The sequence below is a fragment of the Esox lucius genome, chromosome 7 (genome assembly GCF_011004845.1).
Source record: "Esox lucius isolate fEsoLuc1 chromosome 7, fEsoLuc1.pri, whole genome shotgun sequence".
Classification (NCBI taxonomy): Eukaryota; Metazoa; Chordata; class Actinopteri; order Esociformes; family Esocidae; genus Esox; species Esox lucius.
The window spans coordinates 47,953,981-47,980,420 of NC_047575.1; the positions used below are offsets into that span (position 1 = coordinate 47,953,981).

At 41.7% G+C, this 26,440-nt stretch overlaps 2 protein-coding genes across 2 annotated transcripts in view; both read left to right on the forward strand.

Annotated features, from left to right (window-relative positions):
* LOC105006826 (carbonic anhydrase 4) overlaps positions 1–14,782 on the forward strand; it is a 32,103-nt gene extending 17,321 nt beyond the window's left edge. The window contains exon 9 of the mRNA XM_020047831.2: positions 12,638–14,782. The gene's annotated coding sequence lies outside the window, so the exon portion shown is untranslated. The remainder of the gene's footprint in view (positions 1–12,637) is intronic.
* On the forward strand, positions 596–14,703 carry LOC105006827 (carbonic anhydrase 4-like). Its single transcript, XM_010865528.5, has 8 exons — positions 596–769; positions 6,316–6,360; positions 7,140–7,304; positions 7,470–7,615; positions 8,310–8,402; positions 10,706–10,772; positions 11,925–12,088; positions 12,448–14,703. Exons 1-8 carry the CDS (start codon positions 706–708, stop codon positions 12,625–12,627), a joined length of 924 nt encoding a protein of 307 aa, XP_010863830.2. The 5' UTR covers positions 596–705; the 3' UTR covers positions 12,628–14,703.
* Positions 14,783–26,440: the final 11,658 nt, after the last annotated feature.

Here is a 26,440-nt window from a genome sequence, read left to right on the forward strand (position 1 = left end):
GACACTGCAATTCTAAACAAATGTCTGCAGGCTGAATCTACATGAAGTGGTTTTAGTCAGAGTTGTTGATGCCAAGATTCCAGCCAAGTTGGTTAACGGATTAATAAAAAATAAACTGTGATGGGTGCAATTGAGATCTCCAGTGCCAAAAGGGGTTGTCATTGAAACCAGATCCTAGTCACTGTTGCCAAGGGGACAGATTTTGGAGACTAATGTTACCCCAGGACTGTTAGGCAGTTAAAGTCCCACCAAAGAACAGCAACCAGCTTCCCGGTCGGAGACGTCACTGGGAAGTCAGAGACAAACTGATATGATTTGACATACTTTAAAAGTAAAGGTTATCAGTTTTTATCAGATACCACCAAACCTGCACCACCCCTCACCCCTTATGCACGCGCACACACACGCACACGCACACACACACATACAAAGGTGATGAATTGTCACAATAGCCTGTCGGCATATTAATTATTGAAAATGTTGTCATGGAATCAAGTTCACTATTTAAATCCGCGAGCAATCGCTATAATCGGGTTGGATGTTTATTAGAAGTGATGCCCGTTGGGAGGGGCCAGGGCTGTTCCTTTCCTGTAGAGTAGGATGATAGGTACCCTTTAGGAAAAAGAATGCGATCACATTGAAAAAAGAAGGCATTGTGAGCCCCGCGAACGGGAAGAGACGCTCCTAGCAGAGAAGCTCCTCAAAATGCAGCAGCATCTAATACAATGCATTTTTCTGGCATCCTTTATGAAAATCTGCACCGGGTCAGGTGAGTCGATTTTACTGATTTTATGGTACAAACAAAGAACTACGTCTATAATAAGTTTACGTTTTTTTTTTTATCAAACAAAAAAGCCTAATTGATCACATTTAGCCCTCCGTCAACCCATAAACGTTCTAATGTCTGAACATTCAAAGCTTTCAGGTGAAACTTACAAATTGTCAGGGATATTACAGATAACATCCACTTAGTGATGGGATCACTTATCCTCTGATCCTCTAGGGCCGATAAGTGGCCTCTTTATAAACGTTTCACCTGTTCATTGTACCAGAGGTGTCGCATAAAGCAGCACTCCGTTGCTTTATTAAGTCGTCTTCGGTTAATAACGCTAAGATTAAATACTATACGTATTCTCCACAAATATCTTAATATAAAATCATAGTATACTGTATAGCTCTACTGTACTACTGTACTACACGTACTCTAATTAGTCAACGCTGTATTATTGCATGGTAGGACTATTGCGCAGAATGCCTATATTATTTTCCTCTTGAGAACAGCATATAACAGCCCCGCACTCCTCAGGAAAATATAATTTGATTGAAAGGCTTCCATTAGAATCCCATTTAACAGTAATTACACTAATTCAATAATTCCAGAAAAAGTAAAAAATGCACATTCCAATGAAACTGATCGGGATCTGATCGTTATACAGACTCACTATAGCAAAAGCATTTTTTTAATACCACTAAGCGTAGGCATAGGCAATCTTTACATTTCGATTATGTATGTTAAAGTCAAAATGATTTAATTATCAAATGCACCGAATAACAGCGTCACTTTGAACAATAAAATTATTGTGACAAGGCACGCGACATCTTCTCAGTAGACATTAAGAAAGGTTTTTATGTTATGTATGTGCTTAAATTATAAATTTGCAACAGGTTATGAATCGGAACTTCCATTGGGGAAATCATGACATAATTTAGGGCTCATTATTATTTTTTAAGTAGTCTACTCGGCTACACCAAAGTCGACCAGATAGCCCACCTGAAACACATTCGATGTATGTTGTACGATATTGAAGATGTAGATATCTTTATTAATCATCAACATACCTGTGCATTTGAATTGTATCGTTTTCAAAAAGGTTATTTATTACATACATTAGCCTGCATTCACGTTGACCTATAACCAATGAAAAGCAAGTGCAGTTTGATCTCTGTATCACAACAGCCCACATATTAGGTGTTTGTATTGCCTAGGGCTAGGCTATATCTATATATTACAGTAGGCTATTTAAAACGAATCGGTAGCGAACTATCAGCCAACGTATTTGAGCATCTATGAATGTGAAAACATTTCGCTAGTGAACGTGATATGAAGTTGAGAGAAAACAAACGTATTCACCACAACTGAATACATTTAGCTTTGAACATCAAGGATACTGTCCCGCGCACTACTCCGTAATTAGGCTACCGCTTTCCAGCACTTGCGGTGTCCGTCACATATATATCACATCCCCCGGAGCGCCCGCTATTCTCCTTCTCTCTCACGAGGAAAACACGTAGTCTGGCACAGTCAGCTCAATGACACACTGAAAGAGTCTCTATCAACAGATCAATGTGGCAGTGTTGTCGGCATTTAGGTGTCAAAATGGTGTCCGGTGGAGTATGCCGGGCAACGAATAAAAGAAAGCTAACAAAGAAGCGACAGTTTTCCAAATAGGATTCTTCCACGTGCACCAGTGCCTCACACGGAATCAGAGCGAGCCAATAAAATAGACAAGTGCAGGGCTGCTATCACGCTCGAAATCTTTCAAATCTTTCATGTCCAAATCTTTCAAAAAAGCGAACCTTAATCCAAGATAAAATTGAGGTCTAGGAGTTTGATTCTGTAGTCGTGTTTATAGTGCTCAAATTATAGCGTTCCCAAATTGAACCTGCCTGCTCTGCGGATATTGAGAGATCACGCTGTTTTGTGACGGGTTCTCCACTAAGCTCAGGATCCTCCAATAGCCAGCTCTGGCAACTTATGCATGGAGTTGTACCGAGCAGCTGTCGCATATACTGATTTTACGCACAATATGTCCTTTCATAAATTGTCTTAAAAAAAATCTAGATATTGTATCGCGGCTGAATCAGCTAACCTGTGCCTGACTGTATAATGACTGATGTTAATATATTGGAGGTGCGTCAAAATCATAGTACGTTTTAGGGGAAGCTTATGCCGTGCGTAAAGGCAGTAACGCCGATAGTTGCTCTGCGTTAGTGCCTTGTGGGAAGGAAACTTCTTTTGACATTTAATAATAAATTATATTGGGGGGGATCCAGACCACCATGTAAAATTTAGGAAATCTAGAGTATGGCCCCACGTGTCCTATGTACTATGTAGGTCTGCAGACGAAGAGGCAAGAGTGCTGTGAAGTCATGTATCTTAATTAATGGGATTATCGGGTTGTTTTGCAGGGTACGCATAAAGAGCACAATTAGATCGCCAATCTCAGTCACGTGGTTTTCGTGGTAATCGACTTCTGACGGACGTGCTTATTTTCATTTAATTGCCTTCCGTTTCTTTTTGACAGTTCCCCACGTATTGGCCGCTCGAAACCCCTCTCTAAGCACTATCAGATTAACATAATGGAAGCCCATTGTTCCATGTTGCTTTGAGCTGGTGTGAATATCTAAGAAGCGTCGAGTTATTCCTATAAACAAATTGGTTCCAATCGCCTAACATCAATGAAAAGAAAATTGCGGTTTTAATAGTTTAATGTAATTTGTATATTTGACGTGAATAATTTACGACGGATTTATAAAATTAAAATTCCCTCATAGATATATATATATATATATTGTACCATTTAGAATATATATATCTATAAAGGAATAAAGGAATTTTAATATATATACTATTCCATGAATGCATAGTTTACAATTACATTTAACAAAAGCATTGGACACTGTTTGTGTCCAGCAAAAGAAACAGTCCATAGCTGTTGTATATTTGCCATATACCACACTCTGGTGTGTTATTGCATAAGTTAGCCAGGTTATGGCAATAGGTATTTGGCCATTACACACACAATCTAACCAACATTTGTCTGCGCTTTTAACCCAGCCCCTGCGGATTGGAGAGGTTCAGGGGGCTGTCCCAATGGACATCCAGGGTGGTTGCCGTTCTGGGATTTGATCTAACAACCTTTAGATTAAGCCAGATGCTCTGATGGATAGGCTATCTGGCGAGGCGCAGCTTGGCCAATGCAAAGGGGACACATTTTCCAATCCTCCATGCTTGCTTCTTTGATCAGCTTTAATTGTATTCATTTATTCAGAGCAATATATTATTAAGAGCACCATATGGGTACACTGTGACCTTCCAGATTTACACCATCTGCAGGGTTTATTTGGGTTTAGTTCTGAAATGCCCAAAATCATGCCAGTATAGAGAAAAACAAACTTGCCCATCAATGACTTAAAGAATAAAACCAGTCATTTCCTTCAGCTCAGTAAAAAAGAGAAGACCCCTCAAGGTCTTATAAAATACAGCTTTCACAGAGTGGGGTATCCTCCCCATAATACACTTGTACGTGTGTTTATCACGATTTTTTCATTTGCAAGACGGCAGTAGATATGTCTCCATGCAAGAGCAAGGTGGGAACATACAGGTTCATTGTGAAATATTAATAAACTTTCAAAACAAACATGCAAAAATGTGTGACCTCTGAAGATTAAAGGTTGTGTTTTCTGTGAATATTCTGGCAGCTCGGAGTGATAAAGCTGAACCATTGAGTTGTTAGTGTGCCTCCAGGTCTTTTAACAATACAAAAGACAATTCCTGTGTATTATCAGGGCAATTTGTATGGCCGGCAATAACAGTTGACTTTGAGCAAAACTTGAACAATTCATTGTTGGCGGAAAGATAAAAATCAACAAACTATTGATAATCAGGGCAGATTTGATAAATACGATGGCAATCTTACGGATGCAGTTAATGGCAACTATCCAGCATATCTAGAGACGACTGTTTGTGTTACAGCCCAGCTCTCTCTCTGTCCTCAAAATAGACTTCAGAGCGGATTGTTGTCGTTGATCGCGAGGGTTAAACAATATGATGAGTGTCTGAACATTGTTGACTCAGAGTATGAGGTCACTGCCAGGAAGACATGTATGTTTTTTGTAGGTCTTTATGGGGCCATGGAATAAGAATGTATTGAACATACACTGAAAAAAATTATAAACGCAACATTTTTGTTTTCCCCCAATTCATCATGAGCTGAACCCAAAGATCTAAGACTTTCTCTATGTACACAAAAGGCCTATTTCTCTCAAATATGAGTGGCCTTTTATTGTGGCCAGCCTAAGGCACACCTGTGCAATAATCGTGCTGTCTAATCAGCATCTTGATATGCCAAACCTGTGAGGTGGATGGATTATCTCTGCAAAGGAGAAGTGCTCACTAACACAGATTTAGACAGATTTGTGAACAATATTTGAGAGAAATAGGCCTTTTGTGTACATAGAGAAAGTCTTAGAGCTCATGATAAATGGGGGCAACAACAAAAGTGTTGTGTTTATAATTTTGTTCATTGTACATTATTTTAGAATGATGACCTCTAACCCCAGCTTTGCTCGGCACCACCCTTCCTTGCCCTGCCTTGCCACCTCTACTCTCCATCCTGAAATACTCTCCATGGGTTTTTCATTTCATTACACTGTCAATCTTTGGTGAAAAATAAGCTCCCCCTCATCACATGACTAAAACAATCCCTACAGTGAAGCTCTGTGGTGTGAGCATCATGCTATGTGGATGCTTCTCAGCGGCAGGGATTGGGTGACTGGTCAGGATTGAGGGAAAGAGGAACAGAGCAAAATACAGAGATCATTAAAAAAAACCTGATCAACAGAGCAATGGACCTCAGACTGGGGTGAAGATTAATTTTTCAGAAAGACAACGACCAGAAGCACACAGCCAAAACAAGCTTGAGTGGCTTTGGGACAAGTCTGTGTATTTCTTTTGAGTGGCTCAGTGACATTCTGGACTTTTTGAAAATCTGTGGGGAGACAAGAAGATCACAATTCACCAATGCTTCCCATCTAAACTGAAAGAGTTTAAGAGGATCTGCAAAGAAGAATGGGAGACACTGCCCAAATGCAGGTGTACAAAGCTGGTAGAGTCATACCCAAGAAGACTTAAAGCTATTATTGCCGCCGAAGGCATTTCTACAAATTAATAAATAAACAGTGTGAATGATTTTGAATTACGAAATGTCCATTTTTGATTTGTAAAAAATACATTTAAACACATTTCTAAAAACATTCCTTGTTTCCAATTATGGGGTATTGTGTATAGACTGAGGGCAAAAAATGTCATCAATAATAAATTGTCTATAACACAACAGTATATGGAAAAAGTAAAGGTGTCTGAAAACTTTCAGAAGGTACTGTAGGATTTGATGTCTTGGTTTATGATCCTGACTTAAATGTGTATTTTAGCCATACAACAACATGTTGTGTTATTGGATGTTTATTTTTGTTTTGGACTGAGCTGACTGTTAGGAGCCGAGTAATTATGATGAAGCTCTCATGCTCTTTCAGATTGGTGCTACGAGTCCCAGCACACCTGTTCCAGCCCATGTAATGGTGAGTTTGGTGCAAAGAGGTGAACAAGAAATAATTTGTCCACACAACACACTTAAACATGTCCACACCACACACTGAAATGTGTCCAAACATCACACTGAAATGTGTCCACATAACACACTGAAATGGGTCCACACAACACACTGAAATGTTTCCATATAACACACTGAAACTTGTCCACACAACACACTGAAACATGTCCACACAACATATTGAAACATGTCCACACAACACACTGATTCGTATCCACACAACACACTGAAATGTGTCCACACAACACACTGAAACATGTCCACACAACACACTGAAACATGTCCACACAACACACTGAAATGTGTCCACACAACACACTGATTCGTGTCCACACAACACACTGAAACGTGTCCACACAACACACTGAAATGTGTCCACACAACACACTGGAACGTGTCCACACAACACATTGAAACGTGTCCACACAACACACTGAAATGTGTCCACACAACACACTGAAACGTGTCCACAAAACACACTGACTTGGATCCTTTCATGAAGACACCATAAAAGCGGCATCCCACCACCATCAACAGTTAATCAAGGAGCAAGTTTACAGCTACCATTCCACAATTCACTTCAACACACACCCATCCAGACTGATTGATAAATGATTTCCCAATTAAACACTTGCCCACCACTCAAAACTGTTTTTACTCAGATGAATGAAGCAACACACTTCAAACAGTCCTTGTCTGTGGCTTAATGAAGCTTGTAATGTCTCTTCTCTCCCCACCATTGTACAGGTCCAGAGAAGTGGGAGCATGCCAATAAAGACTGTGCTGGAAGAGCCCAATCCCCCATCAACATCGTCCACCGGAAGACTCTACCGGATGAGCGTCTCACGGCCTTCCAGTTCAAAAACTATCAGAATTCCTTTGGAGGCCTGATAAAAAACAACGGGCACTCTGGTAAATTTCACTGGATTGTCTTTTCACATGACTGCTGTGTCTTCACTCAGTGAGGCTTGATTGACTGTAAATGAATCTCCCTCCAGGAGCGTATGGAGTTCTAGTGACTTCTACAACACGCTATGGTACTGTGTTGTGAGATTAGTTTTTATTTCACCGTATCAGTCCAGGTGACCCTGCCCCACGACGCCTTTGTGATTGGTGGAGACCTGGAGATGCCCTATAAGGCGGTGCAGTTCCATCTACACTGGGGCAATAAAGGAGGACCAGGGTCAGAACACACCATTGACGGAGAGCAGTACCCCATGGAGGTAAAGCCATAGAGGAAGCCGCTAGTCTGACTTTTATGGATGTGCTGATTAGACAGCATGATTATTGCACAGGTGTGCCTTAGGCTGGCAACAATAAAAGGCCACTCTAAAATGTGCAGTTTCACTGTATTGGGGGGGTCCGGGGGGGCCTGAAAACCAGTCAGTATCTGGTGTGACCACCATTTGCCTCAAGCAGTGCAACACATCTCCTTCACATAGTTCAACAAGAGAACGACTTTTTAGTTATTGTTTAGTTATTAGGTTGTCTTGCTGCCCCAAAGGTCACAGTGATGTAAACTGATAAACCTTTAATATGTAGCCTATAGTATGTTGATATACTGTTTGTAAAGTAGCTCTGAAAAGTATTCAGACCCCTTAACTTTCTCCACATTTTTTGATATAAAGAGAATTCTAAATTCTGAGAATAAACTTTCTCCACATATTTTATTTATAGAAAATATGTGCCTTTCTAAATAATCCCAAATCAATTGAATTTGCACAGATTGATTTAAGAGACTCAAGAATGATCAAAGGACCCAGGTGCATTTTTTTATGGATGTGTTCTCATCCAAGTCAGAGAGAGGATTATGGTGTAATTAAGACTGAGCTTAAATTCAGCCTAGATTTGGTTTTAATACTACTAAGACTAATGGTTGTTTTGGTAACATCTTTTTATTGATTTTATTTTCAACAGCTGCATATTGTTCACATGAAAGAAAAACACTCAAACTTGGAAGATGCGTTGAAAGACCCATCTGGAGTTGCAGTCCTGGGATTTTTCTATGAGGTTAATATCTCATAATTTTATTAATAATTTTTACCATACTTCACTGAACAAAATTATAAATGCAACACTTTCGTTTTTGCCCCCATTTATCATGAGCTGAACTGAAAGATCTAAGACTTTCTTTATGTACACAAAAGGCCTATTTCTCTCAAACATTGTTCACAAATCTGTCTAAATCTGTGTTAGTGAGCACTTCTCCTTTGCCGAGATAATCCATCCACCTCACAGGTGTGGCATATCAAGGTGCTGATTAGACAGCATGATTATTGCACAGGTGTGCCTTAGGCTGGCAACAATAAAAGGCCACTCTAAAATGTGCAGTTTCACTGTATTGGGGGGGTCCGGGGGGGCCTGAAAACCAGTCAGTATCTGGTGTGACCACCATTTGCCTCAAGCAGTGCAACACATCTCCTTCACATAGAGTTGATCAGGTTGTTGATTGTGACCTGTGGAATGTTGGTCCACTCCTCTGTAATGGCGTTGCAAAGTTGCTGGATATTGGCAGGACCTGGAACACGCTGTCGTATACGCCGATCCAGAGCATCCCAAACATGCTCAATGGGTGACATGTCCGGTGAGTATGCTGGCCATGCAAGAACTGGGATGTTTTCAGCTTCTAGGAATTGTGTACAGATCCTTGCAACATGGGGCCGTGCTTTATCATGCTGCAACATGAGGTGATGGCACAACAATGGGCCTCAGGATCTCATCACATTATCTCTGTGCATTCAAAATGCTATCAATAAAATGCACCTGTATTCATTGTCCATAAAACACACCTGCCCATACCATAACCCCACCGCCACCATGAGCCACTTGATCCACAACGTTGACATCAGCAAACCGCTCACCCACACGACACCATACACGCTGTATGCCATCTTCCCTGTACAGTGAAAACCAGGATTCATCCATGAAGAGAACACCTCTCCAAAGTGCCAGACGCCATTGAATGTGAGCATTTGCACACTCAAGTCGGTTATGACGACGAACTGCAGTCAGGTCGAGACCCCGATGAGGACGACGAGCATGCAGATGAGCTTCCCTGAGACGGTTTCTGACAGTTTGTGCAGAAATTCTTTGGTTATGCAAACCGATTGTTGCAGCAGCTGTCCGGGTGGCTGGTCTCAGACGATCTTGGAGGTGAAGATGCTGGATGTAGAGGTCCTGGGCTGGTGTTGTTACACGTGGTCTGTGGTTGTGAGGCCGGTTGGATGTACTGCCAAATTCTCTGAAACACGTTTGGAGACAGCTTATGGTAGAGAAATTAACATTAAATTCACGGGCAACAGCTCTGGTGGACATTCCTGCAGTCAGCATGCCAATTGCACGCTCCCTCAAAACTTGCGACATCTGTGGCATTGTGCTGTGTGATGGAACTGCACATTTTAGAGTGGCCTTTTATTGTGGCCAGCCTAAGGCACACCTGTGCAATAATCATGCTGTCTAATCAGCATCTGGATATGCCACACCTGTGAGATGGATGGATTATCTCAGCAAAGGATAAGTGCTCACTAACACAGATTTAGACAGATTTGTGAACAATATTGTGTACATAGAGAAAGTCTTAGATCATTGAGTTCAGCTCATGATAAATGGGGGCAAAAACAAAAGTGTTGCGTTTATAATTTAAAGGATAAAGATCTTAGAGTGTTAATAAGACCATGAAATAATATAATAAAAATCCATTAGTGGTTTTATATTGTCATTTTCAGCTGTGACTTGAAAGCAAATAGGGTAAGTTGCCTTGTTCAACAAGAGAACGACTTTTTAGTTATTGTTTAGTTATTAGGTTGTCTTGCTGCCCCAAAGGTCACAGTGATGTAAACTGATAAACCTTTAATATGTAGCCTATAGTATGTTGATATACTGTTTGTAAAGTAGCTCTGAAAAGTATTCAGACCCCTTAACTTTCTCCACATTTTTTGATATAAAGAGAATTCTAAATTCTGAGAATAAACTTTCTCCACATATTTTATTTATAGAAAATATGTGCCTTTCTAAATAATCCCAAATCAATTGAATTTGCACAGATTGATTTAAGAGACTCAAGAATGATCAAAGGACCCAGGTGCATCTGAGCTCAATTTAGAGTGTCATGGCAAAGGGTCTGGATACTTACCAGATATTTCTCCACTTATTTCCAATAAATTGCTGCAAATCTCTCTTATTATTATGGGATATTCTGGATTTATGAATCATAAATTATACATTTGGTTTATTTGGTTTAAAATGTTGATGAGGGGTATCAATACTTTCCGAATGCACTGTATGCGATTCTCATGTACTTTATTTCTTCCCAGGAATCCAACCGTGTCAACAGAAAATATGATCCCATTATAAATGCCCTCCAGAGCATCAGGATGACCGGTGAGTATAAGTCAAAACTAACGGGTTCTCCAGCAGTTGTATCATCCAGAGGACGTCGCTAGGCCTATTTTAGGTGGGCTTTAGCCCCCAGATTATGGCTTTAGGAACCATAGATCCGTCAGGTACCAAATGACACTGGTTAGTCCAGGCAGATAGCTATAACTATTAAAATGTGTCACGTGCCAAATGTCAGACTTGCCTGCCTTTCGTGTTATTATTGTTGTGTTGCTTGTTGTTATTGTTGTAGAAGTGTGGTTGTGGCGGCATAGTTTCTCATACTTCACTCTTACATGCCTGTCAGATTAGAAAAGCAGGATTGTTGCTGTCGGGAGGATCTGCGTGTGTCTAGTTAGTCGCATTCACCCAGTTAGCACCTGCTAGCATCAGTTTTCACGACGCCGCGTCCTGCCTGTTGTTGCAGTGGTGTTTGCAGACACTTGTAGCAGCTCTTGCTGTGCTAAGCTCAACGAAGGTTTAATCGCAGAGAAACATTTCAGTATAACACAGACTGATTTGCGTAGCGTAGCGGTCACTTTAAATTTAGGGGCGGCGTGCCATCAACTTTAAGATTAATGAAGCAAGCTAAGAAAAATGCAAACAATGAACAGTACATCGGTTAGTATGTGAGTCAAACTGCCATTCATCATGTTCCTTTCCATTGCAGTCACCTACAGTAGGTGACTTAAAAATGACGGGATTTGTAGAAAACACCATCAGCAATCACCTCTAATCAGAGTACCAAAGCCAATGACAGATTTCCAGATATGTTCCTTTCCACAAATGTTTTCTGGTTCTGGTCCAATCCATCGGGTTAGAGTCAAGTCAAATCTCGGACACCCCATGGCCTGGTGTCAACTAAATGTGGGTGAATGATGCATTGCCATAAAGATCTGGCATTTACCAGGATATGCTTATTTGTTGTTTTTAAGTAAAATGTATGAATTGCCTCATTCATGGGAGATGACGTTTCATGTTGTAGTCTGAATTTCCATTGGTGATCATTCTGCTTCCAGCATCAATGCTTTGATAAGATTAGTATACTTCCTGTCATCTAGTTGTTCTGCATGTAAAGACATTGGTGTAAACCAGGTATAATGTAACTCCATTGGTTTCAGTGCTCAGTGTTCCCAATTGACCACTGCGTTGTTACAGGTACCAACACCTCTCTGGGCACCGTGTCTCTGGAACAGCTGATTCCCTCCCAGCAGAACCTGACCAACTACTACCGATACCGGGGCTCCCTCACCACACCCGGCTGCACTGAATCGGTCATCTGGACCGTGTTTGAGAATCCCATTCCTCTCAGTAAAGAACAGGTACAGGCGCCTATTAACAGTTTGGGTCTCATGACCATGTACTTGTCTTCTGTGTCCCTCGGCAACGCCTACAAGCCGTGCAGGACATATCTACTGGAGAAGCCAAGAAACTAAATCACCAATGAACAATAGTCTTCCAAACTTCTCAATAAGAAACTTTAACTTTACGAAAAATTACAGAAGTTAACACTGGCCAATGATTACGTAACCGTTAGTTTTTTATATGGTGGGTTCATGAAAGTATCGAAATGGTGTTTCGGGCCAAAACATTTTGGGAACTCTGAGAAGCTATATTTATTTTATACCTCTTACTTTAGTTAGTGACATCTGTGTGTCTGTGTCTTTGTTCCACCTTCCAGCTGGAGGTGTTCTCCAACCTCCAGTTCAAGGACGGCAAGCCCATGGTGGCTACCTTCCGACCGGTGCAACCCCTGAACGGACGCATGGTGTACCGGTCTGGAGGTGCTGTGGTTTTAGCCAGCGCCACGCTGCTCGTGGCTTCCATCGCCATGGCAATGGGACTGTCACAGCCCAACTAGAGGCAGGAAGGCGTTCCGAGCCGCACCACGACATGCATGAACACAACGACCTCTCAAAAATAGAAAAACAACGACAAATCGACAGACAAATGAACGCTGGACGAAGCACAAAACCCAGACTAATACGCACCAAGCTCATAAAAAACATTCTAGGGACTTCAGAGTTCTCAAATTTATATTCCGAAGTTAATTAATGCTACTCAGCTAATTACTGTAGAGTTCACAAGGTCAGCCTGCGGCCTTGCCTAATGACAGAGCAGTCATTGAGTCATCCTCAGCCTGAGGTTACAATAGGAAATGCGAGCAGCCTCTGCCCGGTGCTCAGGTGGCCCGTTGACCGCTCTAGACTCTAAACATAGACGGCAATAAATCTGAGACCTGTTTGACACGTGATCATGTGCTTTTGAATGGAACGTGTGAGTGCTAGGTCGTTGCTAATTATAGCCAACGGTCATAAATACTCTGAAGTTTAAAACTGCAGAGGGGAGAATAGAGAGATTGCCACGGCATTCACCTTTAAGCGTTGCCATGTTCACCACCCCCCGTTGCCATGTCCACCCCCCCCACGTTGCCATGTCCACGGCCCCCACGATGCCATCGCCGCGTCACCAGCCAGGTAGACATTCGGTTCCCAGGCATCACTGTCCGGGTGTGAGGACGGCGCCGTTGACCTAAACCCACGGGAATCACCCAGGGCCCAGGGGGTGAACCGAAGGGCAAAGGCTGACCCATGATGAACGCACCACTCAGGGTGTTAAAGTGTTTAGAGGCTGGTCGGTCCCTGGAGGGGGAAGGGGAGGAGGCGAAGGAACAGGTGGGATGATGATGATGAGGCGGCGATGGAGTCGTGAGCATTCTGGTTCCCTCCAGAACCCCCTTGGACAGTAGGTCATGAGGCGAGTGGCGGGAAGCTGGACGGGGAGCCTGAACGGCGATGTTTAGCGTTACCCCATTAAGGGTCTGATAAACAGAGGCGGTTGTTAGCCCCAGGGAATTAGCAGCTTATCAGGTTAGGTCGCCTGAAGAGCTTTTTTAGGAACTCAGTCAGGCTCTTGACTTACTATTTACTATATAAACAAAATCATCTCCACCCCAAGGCACTATGGCTGGAATCGCTTGAAATATATTATGAAATTGAAATATTATTTCTCTGCCAAATGGGTAGAATTGCAAAAGGCGTGTGTTTAAACATCAACCACTTACTCTCGCCCTATTGCAAAATGTGTAGAATTGCAGAAAATGTTTTTTATTTTTATTTCTTCAGCTGTCAATAAGGCAGGTGAAGGGCACAAATGTTTGTTGTAGCGTGGCTCAACATGAATAGATGTATCAGTGCGATTCAAATGTTGACATGACTGTGTTATGGCCACTTAGTCTGTATACAGAATTTTTTTTGAATTGATCTACATGTTCTCTCTTACTCTGTAACACAACTGGGATAACACAGAGGCTGCACAACTCCCTAATTACTGAACGTTAAAGTACACTTCTCTGCCAGCTTGGCTAATTCAAATGTCTTAGTTTTTTCTTTGAGAACACTTGACTTGTGTTTATGGCATGTATAACATGGTCCCGGAAGCACTGAATGTAACCTACTGTGAATTATTACTGCATCCAAAGTGATGTCTTGTCATTTAGTTTATTCAGAGGACACAAGAGATATGTACACTTCACTTATGAAGAGGGCAAGATAAATGAACGTGCTGAACTGGGAATGTCATATATTTTCCATGGTTTCATATTGTTATTTTTAATACTTACTGTGCTTTGTCTTACGCATGTTTATGAACTGTATGTGTATGCTGACATAAAACGACACGTTGTTGATGTTATTTATGTATAGCTAGGTATTTCAAAATGTATCTAAACCAACCTGAAAAAGTGAAAATGAATGCATTATTATATTATTATATATAGCTAGATTTAGAGACGTTTATATAGACTGAACAAAAGTATAGATGCAATGTGTAAAGGTTATGTATGGGTCTGGAGCTGAAATAAAAGATAATGCAATGTGTAAAGGTTATGTATGGGTCTGGAGCTGAAATAAAAGATAATGCATATTTTCCATATGAACAAAGAGTTTATTTCTCTCATGTGAAATCCACAGGTTAGGTCCTAAGGAATTATAAATTAAACTATTTCCTTACATGAACTGTAACCCAGTAAAATCTTTGAAATTGTTTCATGTTGCGTATACATTTTTGCTTAGTGTACCTGAATATGATATAGTTATTCTATTATACAGAACACCAACCCCAGCAAAATGTTTCAATTAAAAATAAATGTAGTCTTGTAATGTTTGTTCACGTTCAAAAGTGTTTAACGTTTTTTCTTGCTCCTGACAACATCGCCACCTGACATGCCTTTTTAAAGCATTGGTCTGATTTGGTTCAGTCAAGATGGCACCAATACAAAGGTACAGGCAGAGGATTAATGAAACCTTATACAGCAATGTTTATGAATGATCTTCATTTCCAATATTAATACACCCCAGAAATGTAAAACCTTTTCTGTGTGTGTGTGTGTGTGTGTGTGTGTGTGTGTGTGTGTGTGTGTGTGTGTGTGTGTGTGTGTGTGTGTGTGTGTGTGTGTGTGCGTGCGTGCGTGCGTGTGTGTGAATCAGGACAACTATAACCAGAAGCTATCAAAAGCCTTGTTTGTATCTTGGGCATATAAATGACGTCACACTTTTTAGCTAGTACCTCTTCCTTCACAGTCTGACTTCCCCACACAAAGTTAGAGTGTACTCTCCTGTATGTACACATCAGGAGTCAGACTGAAGACAGAAGAGAATGGTGACTTAACTGACCAGAACTCTCTACACTTGCAAATTCATTTTCCAGGGGAGGTCAGGGAAATTTGGTCATGTCTTTTTAATTGTCTAAACCCGTCTAAATATGTGGGCAGAGTCAGAATGTGGACGGATGAAAGACATGTTAAGAACAGGGCTTCAGATCAAGTGTTCTTGTTCTCTGTTGTATCTTGGCATTCAAAGTTCAAATGGACCTCTCGGTTTCCCATCAGTCTGATAGATCTCAAGACTGTAATCCTTTTCTAATTGACTTGTTCTGGATGTTTGGGGTTTGCATTGGTCGGAGTTCTATTACACACACACGTACACACACTCCACTCTAGACCGCAGACACACTATAATCTCTAGGCATGGAACAGCCTCCAGTTCAGTACGTTAAACACTATTTCAGCCAGTGGGTTTTTATCGGACAGACAGACTGCAGGTATCAGGTAAACTCCTTGCACCATCATTGCCCCCCCCCGCCCCCATAGTCTTCCTCTCTCTCTCCTTCCCTCTCGCCCTTATTATTGAGGTATAAAAAGCCTTTTTTGTGGCAGGTGGTTCTTTACAGAGAGACCTTACACAGCATGCCCGCGGAAACCTCTGAGGAGATAAAGGCACCTTGTGCTGACAGACCTGACCACTGACAGTGTTTCAGCGCTCCTCAGCGTGCGTCCTCTCTTCATTATCTCCTGACTTAAAGAGACAGGGAACTGATGCTTTGGAGGGAAGCTGAATGTCTGGTGTCTACAAAGGCACTGCTACTCTCCCACCCCACCCCACCTCCACCCTACACCCCTGCCATTAGACAAGGCACAATGAAACGTCACTAACCCCAAAGTAGGTCCACTGCTGTGTATCGCTTTGGTCCAGGAGACAAAGGGTTTCTTTCTCCCAGGGCAGGGCGGGGCCAGAGGTGTCCGTAAATTAAATGTGACCCCGTTTGCCCATCAGATACAGGGTTTCTGAGTGTGGCAGCGCTGCTATGAGAAAGGGGGGAAACCCTCCTAAAGGTCTTCCTAGAAAAACCTCTCTGCAAATGTCAGTAGTCAGTGACCATGCAGGGCTTAGTCCAACGGACTGGGTCCAAACAAACTCCGACACCTTCCTGCTGAACTTTGTCTGGACTCTGTTCAGAATAACTAAGGCTTAGTGCTGTCCTGTGACATTCTGATGCACTGAAAGCCCTCTGTCGTTCTATGTAGCCTTCCCAAAATAAGGTTAACCAACACAACGGCACGCTGGAAAGAGTTGTTTTTGTAAATCTGTACACTTATATTGTACTGTTGAGTGCCACGTGTTTTCTTGATTTTCTAGGTGAAAAGTAAAGTAAAATCTAAATGCACAGTTACGATGTATTTGTGGGATGTAGCATATTGGGGAAAAAAGAGTAAATGTGGCATGTGCAAAAGGTTGGGCACCCAGTCAGTATGGTAGACATCACACATTTCAAACGTTTCTTGTAGCAAGCTAACAGTCTTTCTGTCAAGCTAACAGTCTTAAAACAAGTCATCTTGTAAGCACTGCATGTTTGAGGTCTGCACACATCATTGTCTTGTTTTAATATCCCACCCCTTTTCAGCTTCAGTTTCTTCACTTATCTGTATTTTCAAGACAAGCTCTATACAGTTCCCCTTAACCTCAATTTCTTAATGATATTTCAGAGAGTTAAATTCATTATATTTATAAAATTGTATTTATTTTCTGATCCTCAGTCAGGTGGTTAGGGGAGCCCATTGTTGTTTGTGTAAGACCAACATCCTGAACAAAACAAAAATCTTTCTCAGCTGTCTGGTTTTAAATTGACCTTGTCTAACATACCCACTGATAGCTCCTGGTCTTAGTGCACAAGCTATCAGAAAGATATCAGAAAAGGTCAAATTTACAACACGTGACTGACATTTATCACATGAAATGAATATGGAATGTATCACAATTGATTAAGGTTCGCCAACGTCGTGGTTTCACTGTGACAGAACGTTCCTTTTTTCTCATGTGTAGATAGTCGTTATTTCACAAAGTCCTATCAAGTTGCATTAGTGCTGGAGAGCAATGTAAGCAATATAACTCATGCTAGGTCGTCTCTGCTCTCCCTGAGTGAGAGAGTTGAATGCATAAAGAAACAGTCCAACAATTACTTCCACTGATTTATAAACTTAGACAAATTGTAGATATTTGTCATGCCCCTGTAACTTATTCAACCAATCCTTTAGATACAACTGTACAGTACCAGTAGTTTTGTGTAGCCAAGTGGCAGCCAATGCTTTATATAGTGGGCGGAGTTTCGTCTTCACTGTCTGCCAAGTAGGGCAGTTTGTGTGCTTTGGACAGCAGTGGAAAATAACCCTTTGGTTGCCAGCTGCTGGAGCAGGTATTGTACAACCACATGCTGTGTCCTTGTTGAGATAGCAATCTAAAAGGAAGCAATTGATAAAGGGTCAAAGGTTTTTTTCCTTCTCTTCAACCTAAGGGGAGATTTCAGAGGACTGCTGATGCTCACCTATAACTTCTTTAAAATCACGTGATGACATGAGTCCTGCTGACCACAGCATCATGATATCTGACGTTCTATCAGCAGAAATATTACTGTCAGTCCAGCTTATAGAGAAGGCCTCGTCATCAAAATGTTTTTAAACCCCAGAACATCTTGATCTTTTAGTATGGATTCTAGGCCGGGTACAAAGCACATAACCCAAAGTGCTCTGATCTTTTTTTTTCAACTGTTTATTCTTTAACAAAAGAGGCACAGAAAACATGTTGTTTAAATGTACCCAGATCCAGAAAGCGAAGAGAGACAGATTAGCAGGTTTTCACATTTCTTTGGAAAGTTAGTAGTCTAAACCAAAAAAGGTTTTCCAAAGGTTAAGGAAAGTTAGGAGAGTAAACCTAAGAGTTTTTAAAAAAATGTTTAGGAAAGTTAGGAGACTAAGACTATAAAGGTTTTCCAAAGGTTTAGGAAAGTTAGGAGACTAAACTTAAGAAGTTTTTTTTTTTATGTTTGGGAAAGTTAGGAGAGTAAACCTAAGATTTTTTTTTTTTAATGTTTAGGAAATTTAGGAGAGTAAAGCTAAGAGGGTTTTCTAAATGTTAAGGTAAGTTAGGAGAGTAAACTTAAGAGGGTTTTCGAAATGTTTGGGAAAGTTAGGAGAGTAAACCTAAGAGGGTTTTCTAAATGTTTATGAAAGTTAGGAGAGTAAACCTAAGAGGGTTTTCTAAATGTTTTGGAAGGTTAGGAGAGTAAACCTAAGAGGGTTTTCTAAATGTTTGGGAAAGTTAGGAGAGTAAACCTAAGAGGGTTTTCTAAATGTTTGGGAAAGTTAGGAGAGTAAACCTAAGAGGGTTTTCTAAATGTTTATGAAAGTTAGGAGCAAGTTGTTTTTAAACTCTGTGCAGCATTACGCTGCAAAACCAGAGAAAGTCCCTTGGAATCAGCAAAGCATGTTTGAAGTATGTCCAAACAGCTGCAACAGAAGTTGTGTGCGACCATGAGCAAAATATTTAAAAAAGGTAGAAATGACGATTAACTGTTCTGTCCACGGTTCCACAACTCTTTTTACTGACTCGAGAATCTTTATTATCTTTTCAATTAACAACTGATATTTACTGACTCCAGTTCAGCACAGGCAGTTTTGGAGAGGTAGCCTACTCAGCCCAACAACATCTGATATGTGTACATTTTTGAGAACTGTGTTTCGGTCAATTCCTGATATGCTAGTTTTGAAATGCTTTGAGTGTGTGTCCATCCAACCACGTGTAGACATATGTCAATCCCTGCTAGAAGCTTGGTCTGTGTACTCAATTAAAGCAGACAATGAACAGAGAGAAGCCAGACTTCAAGGAGGGTCTGTGAAAGGCAGCTAACGCTAGCAACTAATCCCTCTTATGGGAATCTTTCCTGGAGTAATCTGGATTTGTCTCCTGCTAGGCAACTGTGGACAGAGAATGGTAGAGTGAAAGGCTCAGTAGGGTTTCAGTAGCTTAGCAACACCTGAACCATCGAATTAAAAACCTGCCTTGTTTTGCCAGGTTTTGAAGTACCAGTCTCAGCTCCGGCCTCTGGACATCACAAGTCCTCTTGGCGATGTGACACCCAAACCCTACAATACACAATCTGTGGCTTTAAGTCCTTTTGGGGTCCTCCTTTCTCACACATGCTTTTGTACATGGGGTGTATCTCCTGTCAATGAAGAGAAAATATACATACATTCCTGGTTAAAAACGTTGAAAAGACTCCTTTCAAATTATTTTGCTCAGTGGGAACAATCCTCTATTTTCCCTCTCCTAGTACATAATTTTTTTCTTCTAAAATATATGAGTTTTACAAAAATAGGGTGTTTGTTCTACTTGTCAGTGGTGGATTTGCTACCGAGTTATTCAAAGGAGCAGAGAGCAGTTTAAATAAGGATGAAGAAGATAATGGTCAACTAGTTTCTTGTCAAAGGTACTTACGATGTTTTATGATGTTTTAAATGGCTTCTTAGATAAAGACTCCAGCTGATACAGTATCAAGAGTGCATTTAATATACCAAGTAATTTCTGCTGTTGGTCCATCAGGATAAACCATTTTAGCTTTGCACTCAGAAAGGAGGGAATGTCTTCCACAGGGCAGCGTGTGCAAAAACATAAATACACGAAATAAAAAAACTAACTGGCACAAAGTTAACTGTGGTCAGGGACACAACACAGGAGTTATCCTGCTAATCGTACAATAAAAAGCCCAGATGTCACAGAGACCTGAATACAGACTGAGGGAGGGGACAGATGAGGTAGCCAGATCAACAGGAAGCTGAGCTGGGGCAGAGGTGAATATGGATGCTTTCTAACCACAAAGGTTTCTCAAGTGCCTGCACCCCTGAAAGGAACAATCCCGAAAGGAAAACTCCAGTGCCTGCACCCCCCAAAGGAACAATCCCAAAAGGAAAACTCCAGTGCCTGCACCCCCCAAAGGAACAATCCCGAAAGGAAAACTCCAGTGCCTGCACTCCCCAAAGGAACAATCCCGAAAGGAAAACTCCAGTGCCTGCACTCCCCAAAGGAACAATCCCGAAAGGAAAACTCCAGTGCCTACACTCCCCAAAGGAACAGGATAGTGTAGGAGTTATGATTTGTTCAAATGTTTTACTATGTTAATTGATGTCAGTGTTTTTCAAACCAAGGCATGAATTCTTGAAGGAATGAATGTTCAAAGAAAGCGTGATATTTCAAGTGGGTCGATCTTACAAGGAGAACATGACCACTTAGTTACATTTCCCTTCCAGTAATTGGCAACATATTTAAGCTGTTTTTTTATTTATTTCAGAGCAGTTGCCAACATGCAAACAACCTGCAGGTCTCCATACTTTGAATGAGACAAACACCATTTAGAGTGGCGCAGCACTCTAAGGCACTTCATTCCAGTGCAGCAGGGTCATCGAAACGTTCATGCCCTGGTCTCAGCATTATAGTGACTCCTTGTGGCAGTTTGGGCGAATGAACCATCTCGTTTTACCTTGTTGGTTCTGGTCTATGTCCTGGTTGAGCGAGCCTCGTGATAAGAAGCAGAGCTGATTGCCAGTCTGAAGGCCTAGAGTCGTTTATTTCTGAACACTTAGAAGCTGGTTTGTCTGCTGACTTTTTAAACACAGGAACAGGTCGTGTTAACAGCAGCCAATTGAGAGTAACGATCCTGACTACCAACACCAGACTAAGACGTGCCCAATGCTAGCAGTTATTTATGGGAGTGATTCATGACAGATATAATTATACCGACATAGTCACCTCGTCCAAACTTCCCATTAACATTAACACCCTGAAAGAAGCCTATATTAAAGTTTATCCCTCTTTGTAATCCAAATCACCAGAAATCAGCTCCTTATTTGATTTCAGTAAAAGCTGAGTTGGCATTGGCTGTTGAAAAGTTGCATACAGATGTAGATTTTCCACTTTGTTACTGAGAATTCATCAAATATCTATTGTATTATTGACCTGTAGAGCCTATTTATTAGTTCTCTTATATTTTCATTTTACTTGACCCCAATTTCGTGATGTCCCACTCATAATCAGGTCCTGCTTCATCGCAGCCATTCTCCGTGGACTTGGAACAGTCAGTGCTGCCACAAGACGCTGCTGGAGCACGACAAGGCAAGGCAGCTATATTTCATGCACTAGCCAATTGCATGACCCTCCGTGTGACCCCTGGGGCTAATCCCCGAGCAGGACTTGAACCTGGGTCTGCAATGACACAAGGGACATTACCTCCACACCATTCCGAGACCCTCCTGTTCATTCATTCTCAGACACGCACTAATAATGAAGCCAGGTAAAATTTCTGTTGGTCACATTTACATTATGGCAGATTTTGGGGATACAGCAAAACTATTTGAAATGACTTTCTTTTAGATCCATATTTAAAAAGCTGCGTTGTGCCGTGGAACCATAAAGATTCCCATGTTATAGAGTCTAACTGATAGATGTATTAGATCAACTTGAATGTGTGTGACAACTTCCATATACAGTATCTCACAAAAGTCAGTACACCCCTCACATTTTTGTAAATATTTGATTATATCTTTTCATGTGACAACACTGAAGAAATGACACTTTGCTACAATGTAAAGTAGTGAGTGTACAGCTTGTATAACAGTGCAAATTTGCTGTCCCCTCAAAATAACTCAACAGACCATACAGCGGTTTAACAGGGCAGGTTCCACTCAGAACAGGCCTCGCCATGGTCGACCAAAGAAGTTGAGTGCACGTGCTCAGCGCCATATCCAGAGGTTGTCTTTGGGAAATAGACGTATGAGTGCTGCCAGCATTGCTGCAGTGGTTGAAGGGGTGAGGGGTCAACCTGTCAGTGCTCAGACCATGTTAATATATACATATTATGGCTCCAACATTACTGCACTAACTCAGCTGATAACGATGATAGTTGGAGCTGTTAGTGTAGCCACTGATAGTTCTGATTCAATAACTCACTTATTATGTTTTGTTGGGAGTAGATGCAGTGAGGCTGGGCCGTTGGTACAAATTGATGACAACATTTGTGAAGGAAAAGAAGATTATGAACAGCATCTCATTCCACAAAAACAACTGAGACTCAAACACACACACACACACACACACACACATACACAATCAAACACACACTAACACAACAAAGCCTACAGTTGCATTAACATAAATCTGTTCAACCAATAAATCAGCATTGTGTTCTTTGTTATGTTCTGTGTTTCCTTCGTAACCCAGGAAGGTTGGCGGTTGTTTCAACGTGAGCTGATGGGAATCCAAATAAATATACAAATAAACAGTTTCTATGTCCTGTGTTTTGTTTGTGCTCATTTAAAAGGTGAGTAACCTCCTGTACTCCAGTGCTTCCTGATTGGGTGGCTGATCAGCACTGTCAGGCCCAGACAACCTGCCACACTGGACACTAACCTCAAACGCTGATGAGGAAACTGCATAACATGAATGGGGAAGGAAGCAGAAATATCCCCGTTCGCCTCTCGGACCCGCCAGTGTCTGCTGGTGGCAGCGTTATGCTCAGCGAGGCTCAGAGGCTGAGGATCGGGTTTGTCGCCTCAATTTTGCGCTGATTAAGGCAAGCCACTTCGGTTTCAAAAAGAAACTCGTCTGCAGGATTCAGTGTTAAACTGCTGACAGTGTTTAAGCAGTTGGATCACTTATGTGGGTCCATGAGGGTGTCCTGATTCAAACTGAGTAAGTCCCAAAATCAGTGTGGTCATACGAAGTTGTCTCTCTCTTGCTGAGCGTCTCTCCCCCTCTGTCTCTCCCCCTCTGTCCCTCCCCTTCTGTCTCTCCCCCTCTTCTATCTCTCTCTCCCTCAGGCTGTCTCTCCCTGTGTTCTATTCTGTATTTAATGTTTATCAGGGGGCAAAAACCTCTAATCATGTTGTAACACAATAAAACATGGGAAAGTCCAACGGGGAAGAGACACTGTATCTGCCGCAGCAATTCAGCTGTTTGTGTAAATACTTCTTATTTCTCACCCAGTCTAGGTCCTGGCAGCTGTCACCTTCTACTAGGCACCATGCTGCACAGTGTCACTGGGACCAGGCTTCTCATGTGTCTGGTATTGAGTGTATTCAGCCTTTTCCCCACTGGATAAAGGTCCTAACTGGGTGGATTTTCTTTCCCCACCTTGTGCTGACACTGTGCTGACAGAGGTGGTGGGATGGAGGGAGGGATGGAGAGATGGAGAGAGGGATGGAGAAATGTAGAGAGGGATGGAGAAATGGAGGGAGAAATGGAGGGAGGGATGGAGAAATGGAGAGATGGAGGGAGGGATGCAGAAATGGAGAGATGGAGAGAGGGATGGAGAAATGGAGGGAGGGATGGAGAAATGGAGTGAGGGATGGAGAAATGGAGGGAGGGATGGAGAAATGGAGAGAGGGATGGGGAAATGAATAGAGGGATGGAGAAATGGAGGGAGGGATGGAGAAATGGAGAGAGGGATGGAGAAATGAATAGAGGGATGGAGAAATGGAGAGAGGGATGGAAAAATGGAGAGAGGGATGGGGAAATGAATAGAGGGATGGAGAAATGGAGGGAGGGATGGAGAAATGGAGAGATGGTGGGGAGATTCTTCATAAGGTTATGTTGGAATCCCACATGCCTACAGGGACCGGCAAGGGGAATCACTCTCTCCATTTTCCTATATCCGCTTTTCTTTGGCCATTTGTTTTCCATTCCTCCTTTGCAGTTGTTTTCTTGTGTGTTCAGCTGCCAGCCGGGACGCTTGTGTCCTCACGGAGCCCTGAACAGAGGTTGCTGCAGGGACGACACCCGGTGGTCAAGTTGATGATAATGGAGCTTTCTTAGTGCTGGTTGAACTGTGTCCTCGGCTGGAGGAATCCTCTAACTCACAAACGTGTTCTGTGATCCAAATAGGGGATTGTGTAGTCGCCTCAAAATAACGTGAGTAGGGGAGAATAGACTAACCTTTTAAAAATAGCTGTCTTTAGCTGTCATTTATTGATGTCACAACTTACATTTCTATTCCTGAATGTAAGCTATCAAGCAACATCATGGGGACAGATGCGAAACAGGCGGATTCGTCCTTCCCAAGACCTGCCCACGTTAAGTAGGTCATTCATTATTAAGCAAGGGGGCAATTTATTGCATAAGGGGCAATACAGTTCTATTTCGATACAGCACTGGAGTCTTATTTATTCTAATGGAGGCTTCATAATGCTTATGTCATTGTGATTGTACTGTGATTGTACTGTGATTTACAGTAAGACTGATATACATCCCAAATGCTCTATGCATATTCATGAGGCTAGTTTAGCATATCGAACTCAATTAAATGCAATCAGTCGATATCAACAAAACACTCACTGAATATTCATTAATGTATCCAAATAACGAGATCAAAACTTGTCAGATTGCTCTACAGACAACAAAGCCGATTTCTGAGACAGAATCCTCCTCGTTGTATTCTGTTTTCTACTCAAGGGGGGGGAATTATTGTGGTTAAATATTCATAAAATTTCTTATTCTTGTTCATCAATTTAAACAGAAGAAAATAAATAATGCAGTGTATGTATTTAATTAAGATGTAAATTAAAATGGTAATAAAATACTAATGAATTTGCCAGTAAATACATTTATCATGGCAGGTTTTGGTCCGTCATTGGATGAATGGAAGAAGAAAAGAGTATTGATTGATTAATCTCACTTCGCCCAGTCTACTCTGCTGTCCAGAAATAAATATAAAGCATGTACCACTCCTCACCTTAGGTGGTCCATATCTAAAAATGACCTTTTAATGCTTTTCACCATTGATTACAACAACCTCTGTTGTCCTGCCTTGCCTCACAACGAGCCAGTAGAAGAATGCAGAGAGGCATTTCTTTCCCCCGCCGATGTTTGGCATGTTTTATTCAGTTTGTGGAACTTCTGAAAGGGTGTCGTAACTAGGACCGTTCAGCTGGGAGAAGCAGGGTTCCTGGGCACTCTGCCTATAGGCACATGCTGGCTGGACATTAAAGATGGATGCCAACACAGAGCCTTGCTTTTCATTGGTGAGAACAACAGGTTTGAGAGTGAATGGATCAATGTTACGATCACGAGTGGAGAATAAATAGTGACAATATTTGTTTTTCGACGTGACACCTTTCATCTGACTGTATCCACAGCTGCCCTTTGGACAGTATCACAGTCTCATTTAAAAACCTTTTTTACACTTCAAGGTCCTGCTGCCTATTGTGTCCATTCTCTCACATGCCCAGCTATTCTCAAAACAACTGCTGGCAAGATTATTAATATTTATAAATTATTCTTCCTGCCTTACAACACAACGCTGACTTTTATTTCTGCCCCGAAGAAATCTAACTGTTTGTTTATGAAAGAGGGCGCCAGGGGTGGGGGTGGGGGGGTTTGGGGGGGGGTCTAAGGGTGAACAGGACAGGGTTGGGGTCAAAGTTCATCATGTGTGATTCAAATAGAGTCTCTCAGCGTGGTGGGCCCTGACATGCAACCCTTCTGAAGTCATCTAAACGACTCCTAGTTGCGCAGTGCATGATGGGAATCTGACGTTGCTCACTTTAACGCTATTCATAGAAGACCCTACATTGTGGTTCCCATATGAAAATAATTACAATCTGAAATACTTTGCGTGATCACAGTGTCAACAGCCATTTAACAGTGAAACCTGTTATAGAAAACATGGCATTCCTGACTCCAATGACATCACACATCCTATGTTTTCACTTCCCTTCATCTGGTACAGTAGAATGTACCCGACAGAGAACCTTGGGGACTACTCATGACCGGGACAGGACACCCAGCAAAGACAACTCCTTCCATGTTTACAATACAACACAAAACAGTTTGTGTGAAGGAACAGTCCGAAAATTCAAATGAGACCGGAAAACAGTTAATAATATTCATCCAATATCCTCTCTGGAATCCTTTTATTTACATGCCTGGAGGGCAGACACAGACAAACAGACACACACACACACCCACACACATACACGCACACCCATAAACACACACACCCATAAACACATCCAT

What these genes read in the sequence shown, in the direction of transcription:
- LOC105006827 (XM_010865528.5), top strand. Translation starts at nt 706, where the DNA reads ATGCAGCAGCATCTAATACAATGCATTTTTCTGGCATCCTTTATGAAA. An exon ending in GAAAATCTGCACCGGGTCAG is followed by an intron (nt 770 to 6,315) that starts GTGAGTCGATTT and finishes ATGCTCTTTCAG; the next exon opens with ATTGGTGCTACGAGTCCCAG. An exon ending in CTGTTCCAGCCCATGTAATG is followed by an intron (nt 6,361 to 7,139) that starts GTGAGTTTGGTG and finishes ACCATTGTACAG; the next exon opens with GTCCAGAGAAGTGGGAGCAT.